The sequence below is a fragment of the Pseudonaja textilis genome, unplaced genomic scaffold (genome assembly GCF_049901715.1).
Source record: "Pseudonaja textilis isolate UNSWEBS1 unplaced genomic scaffold, rPseTex1.2 PTEXCTG46, whole genome shotgun sequence".
Lineage (NCBI taxonomy): Eukaryota > Metazoa > Chordata > Lepidosauria > Squamata > Elapidae > Pseudonaja > Pseudonaja textilis.
The window spans coordinates 55,790-69,467 of NW_028262711.1; the positions used below are offsets into that span (position 1 = coordinate 55,790).

Consider the following 13,678-nt stretch of genomic DNA (forward strand, 5'->3'; position numbering starts at 1 on the left):
CTTTGCTGTAGTAACGTTTAGCTTTATGTGGAATTCTCTACCTAATTCCATGACCTTCTATTTCTTTGCTTCTCCTGAATCATGAATGGCCACCATGGTGGTGGGCGGGGGGTGGTGGTGGAGGGAGGGGGTGACTTGTAGCTCAAGTTTGTTTTATGCAGCTGGAGGCAGCGTACGGGATGCTTCCTCCTCCTCCCACAGAGACCCACATTCTGAGGGCAACTGGAGGGGCTCCCTAGCTGGGGCCTCACAGATTAATATAGCTGCAAAGAAACAGGAAACAAGAGGAAAGAGAGTTAACTTGTATTGTCTCTTTATTTATCCTAAATAGACATGAGATAGTAAAAAAACAAAACCAACAGAAACATTTTAAACCGCAGGGATAGGCCTGAATAGTAAACCAGGCACTTGGTCAAAAGATTCATTGTAGGAGATTTCATCTTTCTGGACCCAAACGTAGGTAGGAGTACAAATCCAGACATGCTGCTGTGTCACACTTCCTTTTACGACACAGCGCAGAAACGTGCAGGTGTTTTTCAGTCTCTCCAAGGCACACCGCTGTTGCAACAAGATGCCGTAAGCTTTTTTACACATCTGCTGGAGCAGGTGTCAAAAGCCGAAGAATAAGGAACAAGACTGAGAACAGACTACATTCATTCTGCTCCACGCTCCAAGAGTCAAGAGAGAAAACCAGGAGACAAATGATAGCAATGGGGTAATAAAAAAAAAAATATTGCACTTAAATTTAAAAGGAAACTCAACAGGGAGACATTCTCACAGACACGGTATCCCACTAGAAGGCTTCAATAAATAAACTGAGCAAGGGTTGTGCCTTTCAGACAGTTGAAGAGAAGCAGGATAATTCCATGGTCTGTTGCACTAATGGGAAGGGCAGTGAAGAGGGAGATTTCTCCTCCAGAGAAAACAGGCCCAGAATCGAATGCAAAAGTCTGCAGGGGATCCTTCCCCTCCATCTTGCACTTTGTGAGGATGTGGCCCATTTATGAAAAGCCACGGATGTCCCAAGGCAGGTTCGGGGTGCAGGAAGGACTCATCGCGCTGCCACCTCCAGAACAGCGGAAGGAAGGTGGAAGGGAAGCGCTGGACTTCACAGTCGTCCATTGGAAGGTCTGCTCCTTTGTAGTTTTTGGGTGCCAAGACTTCATCGTACCAGAGGGGGGGGAAAAGCAGGTTCTCGTAAAGAAGGAAGAGTAAAGCTGCTTATTTCTGTAACCCCAGGCCCCTTGGGGTGGGAAGACAGATTTATTTATCCAGACAATCCCTTAGCCAAAAATGTAATGACTTGTAAACGAACTGCTCCCTGGAGGGAGGGAGGGAGGGAGAACCTACAGAGAAGGGCCAGGTTTCCTTGGGTTAATGAGGTCCAAGTACAGCTCTGAGCGCAAGAAGCGAGGGTAGGAGTCCTTCTCCATCAAGCCATAGATCCTCCGCTGGGCGAGGTCAAAGCAGCCCCAGCTGATGTTCTGCAAGTTCTCTTTGGTGTATTCCCGGGTGTAGGAGTCCAGGTTGACCTAGAGCAGGACGGACAGACACGAGTCACTGTTGGGCTGCCGCTTGTTGGGGAAAACTCGAGGGTGACCTTAGAGCAGGGGGTCTCCAAACTTGGCCACTTTGAGACTTGTGGACTTCAACTCCCAGAATTCTCCAGCCAGCATTCTGGGAGTTGAAGTCCACAAGTCTTACAAGTGGCCAAGATTGGAGACCTCTGCATTAGAGGGATACTTGGACAAATAATTACAGCTCATTGTGTCCTGCGCTAAAATAGAGACAATGTAGGTTTTTTTTAAAATTATATTTTTTATTATAGTTTTATTAATTTATAATATGATATACAAAAATAGAAAAGCAAATATTAGGGAAATTAGGAAAGGAAAAAGGAAAGTGAATAGTGGGGGAAAGCAAGAGGGAGGGAAGATTTTGACTTCCTACTCCTTTGGTGCAGTAAAATAAAGCATTAAGTCCTGTCCTCGACTTTTTACTTTTAATAGTAATAGAAACTAGCCATTTCTGCAACAACAAATCTAACTAACTGGTAAAACCCAAAAGCAAAGTTTCATTTTATTTTCCAAATCCAGAAGTGGTTTCCAAGTAGAAATGAAAGTGTTTGTATTTTTTGGTTCCCCGTTTGATCAAAGCAGTCAATTTAGCATCCCTGCTAACTCCCATCAGTTTTTGTAGCCGTTCATTCGTTCGTTGTGGGAATCGGGGAGACAGTGTAGTTTTTGATGAGTGGCATAACGTCTGCTAGAATTTTATCTAGTTGTGAAGCTTGCTTCAAAAAACAGCCAAGACTATTCTGAGATTCCAGTGCACAGAAGGCAAAAAGAAGAGAAAGAGGGAAGATTTGATAGCCTCCAGCAGCTTCTTTTTAAGATTTCATGGGATAAAGTTTGGAACCGATTTAAAAGCATCTGTTTTTTTCCAAAAGGGTTCTTGGCCTCATTTCTATGTAGAAATCAGGGCAGGAGGTAGCGCCAGGGGTCTCCACTTAGCAGCATTAAAAATGTGCTTAAATTTCAGCAAAGTTCTTTCTATCCCACGCTTGAGCCGAGTAAACTTTCTACAAATGGTTCTGCCTCCCAACCAGGCTAGCCCCAAACACCAACCCAACATCCCATCCTCTGACTTACCTCTTTGCAGGACTGGACAGCAATGTATTCGGTGTAGATCTTCTTGGCTTTGGCTATCATCTTGGACTGGGATTTGATGTTCTTGTATTCCTCGCACGCCAGCCAGAACTCCAGGTTCTCCTCACTGAACTCGGTGCGCAGGAAAGAACGGAAGGCAGCCACCCCATCTGAGCAGGGATGAGAGGATGCAGCGGCTTTTGGGAGACGTGTTTGCGCTGCAAAGGCACTGAGGCCTTTTTTTTTTTTTTTTTTGCGCAGCCACCTTGCCAGGGAAACGGGCAACATAAAAGTGCAATAAATAAATAAAATGGAGGAGGGTCAGAGGTGGTATTCAGCGGGTTCTGGCCATTTCTCGAAAACCGGCAGCGGAAATTTTGAGTAGTTCGGAGAACCGGCAAATACCGCCTCTGACTGGCCCCGCCTCCATCTATTCTCCGCCTCCTGAGTCCCAGCTGATTGGCTGGGTCTCCTTTGGTTTGCCCTGCACAGGAGAACGGAGCTGGAAAGCAGGTTAGTGGGGTGGGGAGGGAATGGAGATTTTGCAGTAACCTTCCCCTGCCACGCCTACCAAGCCACGCCCACAGAGCCCGTAATAAAATAATTTGAATCCCACCACTGGGGAAGGTACTTCTGTTTTTTTCACCAAGGACCCAGCTAGACAACTATTTTATTCCCATCCGTGAATGTTTTAAGATCTGTGTTTGGAAAGGAGGTTATTCAAGCTTACTCAAAAGCTCTGAAAAGTGGGGGGGCAAATGCTGTCCAATCTTTTGACAATTTTAATTCAAACACTTACAGCAATCTGACTTTTGAAACTCAACCCCAGAAAAAGGCTCCTTACATTTATGCTGCAGCAGCTTTTCCAGCGAGTCTCCCCATTGGAGAGCTTCTTCAGGAGGGGGCCTGAAGGGAGGCAAGGGATGGTGAGAAGGAGATGACTTGAATCGCGTGTCACAAAAGGCCAGTGAAAGATGGAACCACTGCGGGAAGAAAAATAACTCCCCGGCACAGGGGTTTATTAAAATGTCTCCTCTTTAAAACTGAAACAATGCTAGAACAAAAAATAAATACGCTGACCAAACTAACGTGGAATTTGGAACTTTATCTAACTTGCCTACCAGTGACAAAAGTCCAAAGGGACACAATAAGAAAAAAGAAAATCACTGGAATCGGAGCCAAATATAGTTTGCCACAACCCCACCGTACATTTCTGCCCTTGCTGCCTCCATGGCTTCCACCAATGCTGGCCACCACTTCACGCACAGCGTCCTGAACGTGTGGTTGTGTCCAGTCAAGGGATCCCAGAACAGGCAAAGGTGCCTGGGACAAAACAGGCCTTGGGTGGGGCTTAGTGGTCAAAAAGTGCCCTCCCTCTTTCCCATTGGCAGCCCAGTTTGGAGTGTTGACATGGGCACGACTGAGGCTGGCAAGCTCACCCACATCGCTTGTATCTTAGCTTTTCAATCAGGTTTCCTCCTAGACCGAGGCTCTTCAAACTTGGGCAAGTTTAAGACTAGTGGACTTCAACTCCCAGAATCCCTGAGCTGACATGACTGGAGGAGGAAGTCTGGGAGTTGAAGTCCACGAGTCTTAAAAGCTGCCTAGTTTGAAGACCCCTGATCTACAGGATCTATCTTCTATCTCCCTCTCCCTCTCTATCTATGGTCAGTCGATCAGTCTATCGATCAATCAATCAATCTACCTACTTGCCTACCTACAGCAGGGGTCTCCAACCTTGGCAACTTTAAGCCTGGAGGACTTCAACTCCCAGAATTCTGGGAGTTGAAGTCTGCCAGGCTTCAAAGCTGGCTGGGGAATCCAGGCTTAAAGCTGTCTAGTTTGAAGACCCCTGATCTATAGAATCTATCTTCTATCTCCCTCTCTGTCCATCTATGTTCGGTCAGTCTGTCTATCTGTCTGTCTGGGGAATCCAGGCTTAAAGTTGCCAAGATTGGAGACCCCTGATCTACAGTCTGTCTCTCCATCTGTCTAATCCAAGGATCTTCAAACTTGGCAAGTTTAAGACTAGTGGACTTCAACTCCCGTGACTGGAGGAGGAATTCTGGGAGTTGAAGTCCACACAAGTCTTAAAAGCTGTCCGAGTCTGAAGACCCCCCCCCTAGACAAAGGAGGTTTCTGCCTCCGGGGATTGGTCCATTAGCAGGATCTTCCAAGTCGTTTCCACCCACACCTTGTCTAGCGCTGCCCCCCACCCCACTTCTTGCCTAGGAAGAAAAAGGTCTGGGGGGGATTTCCGACTAGACGGCCTCCCCCGCCCCCCCCCCAGTTTCGCTCCCCGCCCGCTTACCGCAGAAGCTTCATCCCCTTGTCGGCCTTGCTCTCAGGCTGCCCCCCGAGAGCTTCCTGCCGCTTCCGAAAGAGCCCCAGCCGGTTCTTGACGTCTCTGGCCCTGCAGGGCGGGGAAGCCAAGGGAAGGAGGGTGAGCCTCCAAGCCCAGCCGTTGGGGGACCTGCCGAGGCAGCGCTTCTCTTCCGCTCCCGACGCCGCAGCGGCCACCACCCCCACCCGCACCCCAATTCCAAGCAGCCCTTCGGGCAGGCAAAGCGAAAGGCGCTCGGCACTCCCGGACCGGAGCAACCCAGACCGACCCAGCCGGAATCGGGACGGGGGAGGCGGCCACGTACTCCTTGGTGGTATGCCGTCTCTGCAGGCCTCCCCGGCGAGCGCCCCACAAGATCTCCGCCGCCGCCGGCGCCGCCTTGCTCGGGTCGCGGAAGAAAGGCATGGCCCGGGCCGGAGGGCGCAAGCCTGGCCAGCCGCCTCCGAGAGCCCGCCCGCCCGTCCCTCGCCGAGCGCCCGCCGCATGGGTGACTCAAGGCCGGAACGCCGCCTATTTCTGGCCGCCCGCGGGCGGCAGGCACCAAACCGCGGCTATTTTTAGCCGACCCCGGGAAGGGAGCCCGGGCTGCGCGGGGAGGCAGGAGGAGGCGAGGAGGCGCGGCGCTGTCCGGGCAGCACTCCAGGTGGAGCCGAGAGGCGGGACTGCTTCGGCCGCTTTGCAGCTCCCACAGCCGCCCCCGTTCCCCCCTTTTCCGTCCTCCGACTCTCCCCTCCCGGCCACTTCGCCACGGTAACGGCGACTAGCAGCCCCCAGGAAGCCGCCGCGGAGCGGAGAGGCCAAGCCTGCCCGTCAGGTGCGGCGGCCCGCGCAAAAGCCGACGGTGCTTCTCGCCCCGGTTCTTCCACCCGCTTCGCCGCTGCAGCCCCGCTCGGGCCAAACAGCGAAGGGAAGGGGGGAGGAAAGGGGGTCGTCCAAAAACGGGGAGTCGAGCAATGCTGCCCCCTTCAGGGCAGCAGGGGGAACCGTGCAGGGCTCCCTTCCTCCTCCTCCTCCTCCTCCTCCTCCTCCTCGGCTCAGCAGCTGGGAGCAGTTGGGGGCCAGAGCCCCTTCTCAACCCAACTCCCCCCCTTCCGATTAAGGAGGACCCAGAGCCTTCGATCTGTGAGGCCAGCTCTCCCACACCTCCAGCTCCCACTCAGGACAAGGCTCCTAAGGGGGAGGGCGGCCCCCTGCGTGCAGGAATCCATCCCACCCTCGTCTTTCTTGGAGAGGGTTAGGGGTAACCCCACCCCCTGGGTCAAACCTCCTTTCTTTCAGGGTTGGGGGACAACGGGTTGTCCAGGGAGCTGTGGCCTCTAGGAAGTGGGTCTCCAGCCCTCTGGGTGCCCTGCCCTTCCGGCCACCAAAGCTTGTGCTAGAACAACTTGGGTTAACACCCGCCCAGATGAACACCAAATTCTGGCCCTTGCTTGCGGGCGGGCAGGCAGGCAGGCAGATGAGACGCTGGGCCAGGGATGACTAGGAAGGGGGAGGGGGCGAACCCTACATCCCTCTGGAGCAGGGGTCTCCAACCTTGGCAACTTTTAAGACTTGTGGACTTTCAACTCCTAGGGTTTCTCAGCCAGGAACTCCTGGAGTTGAAGTCCACAAGTCTTCGATTTGCCAAGGTTGGAGACCCCTGCTCTAGGTCCAAGGTCTTCAAACTTGGTCGGTTTAAGACTTGTGGACTTCAACTCCCAGAATTCCTGAGCTAACATGGACTGGAGGAGGAATTCTGGGAGTCGAAGTCCACAAGTCTTAAAAGTTGCCAAATTTGAAGACTACTGGAATAGAGAGAGAGAGAGAAGGGATAGATAGAATAGAGGTAGGATAGATAGATAGATAGATAGATAGATAGATAGATAGATAGATAGATAGATAGATAGATAGGTAGATAGATAGATAGATAGATAGATAGATAGATAGATAGATAGATAGATAGATAGATAGATAGATAGATAGATAGATAGATAGACAAGACAGACAGACAGACAGACAGACGCACGCAAGGGTTTTCAAACTTGGCCAGTTTAAGACTTGTGGACTTCACCTTCCAGAATTCCTGAGCTGACATGACTGGAGGAGGAATTCTGGGAGTCGAAGTCCATAAGTCTTAAAAGCTGTCACGTTTGAAGACCCCTGCTCTAGATGGAGTAGGGGGCAGGGAGGGGGACGGAAGGCAGCATGGCCCCTGTCATATGTCTAAGAGGTGGGTTTCTGAACCTCCACAGTTTGCTTTTCCTTCTGGGGCGGGGTCTGAACAAATGGAAATTCGCTCCTGATTCACAGCCTTGTGTTCCGAGACCAAAAAATAAATAAAACCTGACGGTCAAGAGAGACGCTTCCGCCCGCTCGGGCTGTTTGAGAGAAAGGAGCCACAAAGCACAGTCACACTTACATCGCCTTGTTCATCTTGTGGGCTGCTCCTGAGTCGCAAACTCCTTCGGGGTCCAGCGTCTGCTGCTGCTGCTGCTGTTGTCGCCACCATGGCCACAATGGGAAGATGGGCGGGGGGACAGAAAGCAGGTAAATTCAACGGAGGAGTTAACCATTTTCAGTCCTTTTGCTACCGCTCCCTTTTGGGTTATCCATCCTTCGCCGCCTGGAAGGGGTCTGGGCAGATGCTTCCAAACACTGCCAACCATCTTTTCAAGGGCAGGGCTTATTGGCCAGACCGAAGTCCACGCGGAAGGAACTTCCTTGGGAATCTCCCCCCGCCACCCGGAACCGGGGCGAAGCGTGGGAAACCGTGTCTTGGTCAAGCGCCACCGGCCCAGCTCTCCTTTGCTTGCTAGGGGAGGCTTCCGGGCCTTATCAGGAAGCCAGCGCTCTGCCTGCCTGGCCAAGGCATTCCTGGGCCTTTCGGGTGCGCCAGATGGGCTTGAGCACATTTCCTCTCATTGTTGAAAGGGGTTTCTCTGCTCCCCGGGCAGGAAGTGGCCAGGGCTGGCCTCCTCCAGCAGCAGGCAGCCGCCCTAGAAGGCCGACCGCTCTGCTTGGCCCTGGGATTATGCTGCTCGCAACCCACCTGACGGTGTGTGACAGGAAGAGTGCTGGAAGGGGGGGCTCGGCTCTGGGCAAGGGGGCTGGCGGCCCTGAACTCTCACTCTGCTTCTCTGCTGGGTAGGTAACCTAGGCAGGACTGGAGTTCTTGTGAAGGGGGACCTGCTCCATAATTCTTAACGGGCATCGGGCGGTTTCCTTTCTTCTTCAGTCTGGAGCCTCTGAGGAATCCAGAGACCTGTCTGGCATACGAAAGGCAATGGGAAAGGCCCCCCAATTCCCCACTGGAAGTGCTCTTCCTCTCTGTCCCTGCCTCTCCACAGGTACTAGAGTTCAGGATTGAGTCACTGGCTTTGGAAAAGGCAGCTGATCCTCTTCTGCCTTGGCAGGGAGCAGGCCCGCACAGCTGCCGAATCCCCCTCCAGAAGCCACGCAAGCACCTCTGGGCCCTTCATAGCAAACTCTACGGGAGAAATGGAAAGGCCCAGCGATCGTTCTTTCCTGCGTCTCTCTGGAATGGCCGGTCGTTTTGGACACATCCCCTAGGGCTGTAAATGGCGAACCTATGGCACGCGTGCAACAGGGAGTACGCGGAGCCGTCGGTTCAGTCATGCGAGCCCCAGGCAAACTTACCTCACTGTGCACGCACACACCTCCCAGCTGATTTTCGGGCCTTTTTCAGCCTCGCAGAGGCTTGAGGGAAGCCTCTGCATCCTGAAAAATAGGCCCGTTTCGTCACTTCCTGTATTTCCCGAAATAGTGGAAGTGACGAAATGGGCCCGTTTTTTTGGCCTGCAAAAGGCTGCAGAAGCTTCCCTCAAGCCTCTGCGAGGCCAAAAAAGACTTCAAATGGGCCGAAGATCAGCTGGGAGGTGCAATGCAGATAAGGGGGCAGGCGGGATGGGGGGATCACGCACGCTGGCACAGGGGGCTGGGGGGGGGCGCACTGCCTTCTGAGTGCTGGCACGTGAGTACACCCGCATAAGCATGCGCACGATTTTTGGCACAGGAGCAAAAAAAAAAAGGCTAGCCACCACTGCCCTAAGGGGCAGCCAGCACACATTGCGTGTACAAACATGGATAAAGATAATGTGGAGTGATGCCACTTCAGCGAGGGATTTAAAATTATGAGTTTAGTGGTCCCTGAGGTCCAAAAGGTTGGCGACCCCTGACTTAGAAGACCGAGAAATGTTATTTTTCAAAGTAGCTCTCTAAATAAATCTGAAAACTGACATTTCTGACATGCCGAGAAAGCCGACTGAGTCAAAAGGCCTCGTCCAGCCTGGGTCCCTGAAAGGAAGCCAAAAGAGGCCAGAAGCAACCGCGTGCGTCGTGCGAAGCCAGTGGCGTGCGATCCGCATTCAAGATCATCCCTAGACTAAGCTTCCTCTGACTCTTCCTGGCACGATTGCTCCAAAAGGCACCCATTGCGTGCCTCTCTCCATCCCACCCACCCACCCTCGTTGTGACCCCCAGGCACACCCCGAGACTTGCCTACCTTCCGATTCCCAACGAAGAGCAGCGTGAGTTGGTGGATGGAGCCCCCGTTCTTCAGAAGCTGTTTCTTGAGGCTCTGTGGAGAGGGCAGCGTCCAGCCGGCGGCCGGTCCTTGCATCTCGGTGTAATTCAGGCTGGTGTCAGAGGTGAAGCAGTGGCCGGCTCGGGGCTCCTGAAGCAGGCTGCCCTCGCTGTGAGTCCGACGCCGCAGAGAGTTCTGCACACTCAGGGTGCAGGCCGGCTGACACGCGGACGTTTCAAACAAGCTGCAGCGTTTTCGATGCCCCCTGGCCAGATAGGCCTCCCCACTGTCCTCCTCCTCCTCTTCCTCCTCTTCCTCGGCCAATTCCTCTGGACCGCTGAGCTTGAGGCTGGTGAGGCAGGTCAGGTCTGGATTAAAGGCACCTTCCACCTGTAACTTTGGGATTGCAAAGGCAGTGGGGCCACTGCAGGGCGTTTCCTGCTCCTTCTCCTCGAGGTGGCGGGGCTGCTTCCCCTGTTCCATCGCGACGCCCTGGACTCCTGCCACAGCTTCCCCCGTCAGCCCCTCTACGGAGTTGCCCCTCACAGGATAGGCAAGGCGGCTGCTGTCATCCTGCCCCACAGGGGGCACTGCCCCTAATTTCGCAGCTGCTGGCTCAAGCATCTGGGGGGGGGGGAAACAAAGGGAAAGGGAAATGTATGGTTGGAAATGGGACAAAAAAGTTTCCAGCGTCCCAAGTGATCCTGGGAAGGTCAAGCAGAGGCTGATGTCTTGGAACAAGGGTCTTCAAACTTGGCAAAGTTGAAGACTTGTGGACTTCCAACTCCCAGAATTCCCGAGCTAAAGTGACTAGAGGAGGAATTCTGGGAGTTGAAAGTCCACAAAGATGTCAAGTCCGAAGACCCCTGCTCTATCTGATACGCAGCTCTATCATTCCCCTCTGTTGTAATCGTTTCCTGTACCCCATTGCCCCTCCGGGTTTCATCTCTATTGTTCCTGTGATGCACTTCCTGTTCTTGTATTACTCTAACACAAGGGTCTTCAAACTTGACGGCTTGAAGACTTGTGGACTTCAACTCCCAGAATTCCTAAGTTAACGTGACCAGAGGAGGAATTCTGGGAGTTGAGGTCCACAAGTCTTCAATCCGTCAAGTTTGACGACCGTCTTCAAACAGGTGCTTAAGCACCTGGGGACAGCCTTCCCCAGGTACATCGGGAGCCTTTCCTCCCAATAAGGGGCCAGGGGTTGAGACCCCAAAGGCTGCTTCTTCCTAGGTGCTCCTCTCCCACCCCAGTCCTTGCATAAAGCTCTCCCCCTCCCCCTGGATTCTGTATTTTGGAACCAAAGAATTGTGGCCCAGAGCCCTAACATCCAGGCCAGCATATATACACTTTCCACAGAGGGGGCCGCTCAGGCTGTGGTCACTAGCATCTCTTCTGACCACAAGCAATAATCTTCTGTTATAGTCTTTGCTGCTAAATTTTGTGTGCAAGGCCCTCCCAACTTCCAGATTATATATTCTGAAAATCACTCTCAAAAGCCCATCAGGAGGAAGCGTCCTGCTCCCCTTTCAGATCAGTTGCCCCATGAGAAACCAAGGAACCGGCAGAGCACCTGGAGTGGGGCTGGCCTTAAATCCCCAGCACAGAGGCCGCGATGCTTGGCTTCTGCAACCCCAAGGTGGAAAGAATGACCAGCTGTCGAGAACTTACGAATTGTAGGTGCTTCCGGCTGCCGTTTCTGGGCAAGTAGTTTGCAGGTCACGCCACACCCGAGCCCCAAATCTGAGAGCGGCCCCACTGATTTCTCTACAAAACCGCTTGGCTCGCAGTCCTGGTCCAAAGGAGCTGGTTTGACTTTCAGGGACCCAAAGCTAATCGAGATACGGCTGGTCTTGACCCACACCTGATCCGAATGCTGCTGACGTTCCCTGTCTTGGCTCTAGTGTCCCACACCAGCCGGAATGCTTAATTGGACAACTGAGGTCCGGATGTAAATAAGGCTTTAGCTCAGGAAACAAACAGAGCTGGGTCAAGTTCTAACCTGTCTCCTTGGCTCAGTGGGAGCAAATTACCAGAGATAGTCCTTTGGGGTGGGCAGGGGATATAGGAGAGGGTTGTAAACACCCTGTTGTTCAATCAGCCCTTGTGCCACATCATGGAAAGGTCCTGGGGACTCCCCTAGGAGCGGAGACAGATCACACGCTGAACATAATCCCGTTTTTCCACTGAGCTGAGCTGACTCATAGGGTTGGCCTTTGGAGGAGGCCGATGCCACGAGAGAGAGATTTTAAACGCTTCATATTCTCCCCAGTTTTACCAGAACACGTGGAGTTAAAATCCGCTTGAGAAGAACTTACGGGAGAGAAGAAGGAAGAGAATAAAAACCTGACATATCTAAGAGGCCAAATCTCTGCTTCCCAATACGCTCCCCAGAAAGGTAGCCATGGACAACCAGTGACTAATGGCGGTGGTAAATGTGCGGATCAGCTCTTGCGCTCTCGGTTTGGTTAAAAAGGACTCGCACCCAGGGGGGGTTTTAAGGCCAGAAGAGGCTTAACTCTGACCCAGCAGAGCCGTCACGCAAAACGTTTTCAGCATTTCTAGCCAAAAAGAGAAGTGAACTCACGGTGCTTCATGGGGTGATCAACTGGATCAGTTTCCAAGTTTTAAGAGGCAAAAAGCGGCCCTACAGCTGGGGTTCTCTTGCTTGGGTTGAGACCTAAAACGCTGAAGGTCATGAGGAAGGGGGCATTTGGCATGTGGGTGGGCCTATTCCAGCCTCCTCGGGAGGTCAAACAAGGACAACACAAGCCCCATCTCTGCCTTCATGGTGTGTGGGAGAGGGAGGGGCTAGGGTTGAACTCACCTGCCTCAGGTAACCTATGGGCGAAAGAGTTTCTACAACATCTTTTCACGTTCCTACCTTTCCTATCCACTCACCCCTTAAGCCACCCTCCTCCAGCCTGCCACCCACTCCTCACCACTTTCCCGAGATGCCCCATCCTTCTGACATTTTGGGGTCACCGGTTCTGCTCCTTCAGCCATGGTCTGCACAGAGAAATGATCCTTCCTAGCATGTAGATCGAGCGAGCTGAAATACGCTGCTTCTCATTTATTTGGGGGCCGGAGGAAGGAAGATTCGTGGTAGAAGGAAGGATGAAACGCCCGGAAACCTACCCTGCTAAGCCCACCCTGGTCCTCAGCCTTGTGGCATCATTCCTTCCACACAGCGTGAACTTCAGAGAGGACCACCACGCACCTTGTCCTCTTCTCACAACCCCTAAATATTCTTGCCCCAAACTAAGTACAAAACACAGAGGGCCCCCGCCCCCCCCCTTTAACCTTAGCAGGGGTGGGTTATCTGCAACACTGTTCTATTTCGTCAGAATGGCAGGGCGGGGAGGCATAGGACAAACCTGTAAGAAACAGACACAATCCCTACTCACAGCACGACATCAACACAACGTGAAGCACCTAAGAAGCCCGGGGGGGGTCTCTCTCCTTACCTCTGCAAGAGACGTCCTGGAGCCCCTGCCAATTCACGGGCGTCGAAGCGAGGGCCCTGCCGTTGCCCGCCAAGGGCTGGCAAGGGAAGAAGGGGGCGCCCCGAGCCTAGCCTTGGGGGGGATGGTTTGATATGCCATAGATTAGTCTCTCCTCCAGGGTGAGCAGGGGAGGGGTGCAGGCAGAGGGGAGGGCTCCCCCAAATAGGAGCGGCTGCCCCCCGCCTCCGGAGTGGTGGCTCTGCTGCTGCTCACCAGCTCTGCCTGCCCTTTTGTGCGGGCGCCTGTGAGAAAGCAATACTCGCCGAGGGTTTTATTGGCCTCCCTATAATCAGATCATCATTGGATTAAGTGCAGCCAGGAACTCTGCCAAATAGCAGCCAGTTCCGATTATTCTCCTGCAATGCCAGAGGCAGGACTGACATCAGCTGGGCAGAGGCAGGGCAGAGGCCCACTTCCTGGGAACAAAGGGGACCCTTCGGCATCAGCCAGGCACAAGGAAACGAAGCCTGCGTATTGCCCAGCGCCCCAGATGTGCTTTGGCTCCTCGGGGGCCACTCAACCCCTGCTGGGCAGATAAGCTCAGGGAGGACCTCAGAGGCCAGGCAAGAGCACCCCCAAGGCTACGGCAGGGAACCAAGCCAGGGGCGCCACCTCTCTTGCAGGGCAAGGCTCCGTCCGTGTGCGTGTGGTGTGT

At 53.2% G+C, this 13,678-nt stretch overlaps 1 protein-coding gene across 5 annotated transcripts in view; it reads right to left on the reverse strand.

Moving 5' to 3' along the window:
- Nucleotides 1–296: 296 nt before the first annotated feature.
- RGS3 (regulator of G protein signaling 3) overlaps nt 297–13,678 on the reverse strand; it is a 33,560-nt gene continuing 20,178 nt past the window's right edge. For 4 of the 5 annotated variants that reach the window (XM_026712383.2, XM_087918777.1, XM_087918778.1 and 1 more), the window contains 6 exons: nt 9,494–10,138; nt 7,391–7,464; nt 4,960–5,061; nt 3,493–3,554; nt 2,652–2,818; nt 297–1,532 (listed from right to left, as the gene is read on the reverse strand). In XM_026712383.2, coding sequence (XP_026568168.1) covers nt 1,347–1,532; nt 2,652–2,818; nt 3,493–3,554; nt 4,960–5,061; nt 7,391–7,464; nt 9,494–10,138 — 1,236 coding nt within the window. In that variant the 3' untranslated portion in view covers nt 297–1,346. The remainder of the gene's footprint in view (nt 1,533–2,651; nt 2,819–3,492; nt 3,555–4,959; nt 5,062–7,390; nt 7,465–9,493; nt 10,139–13,678) is intronic. The other variant, XM_087918779.1, reaches the window with a different exon arrangement.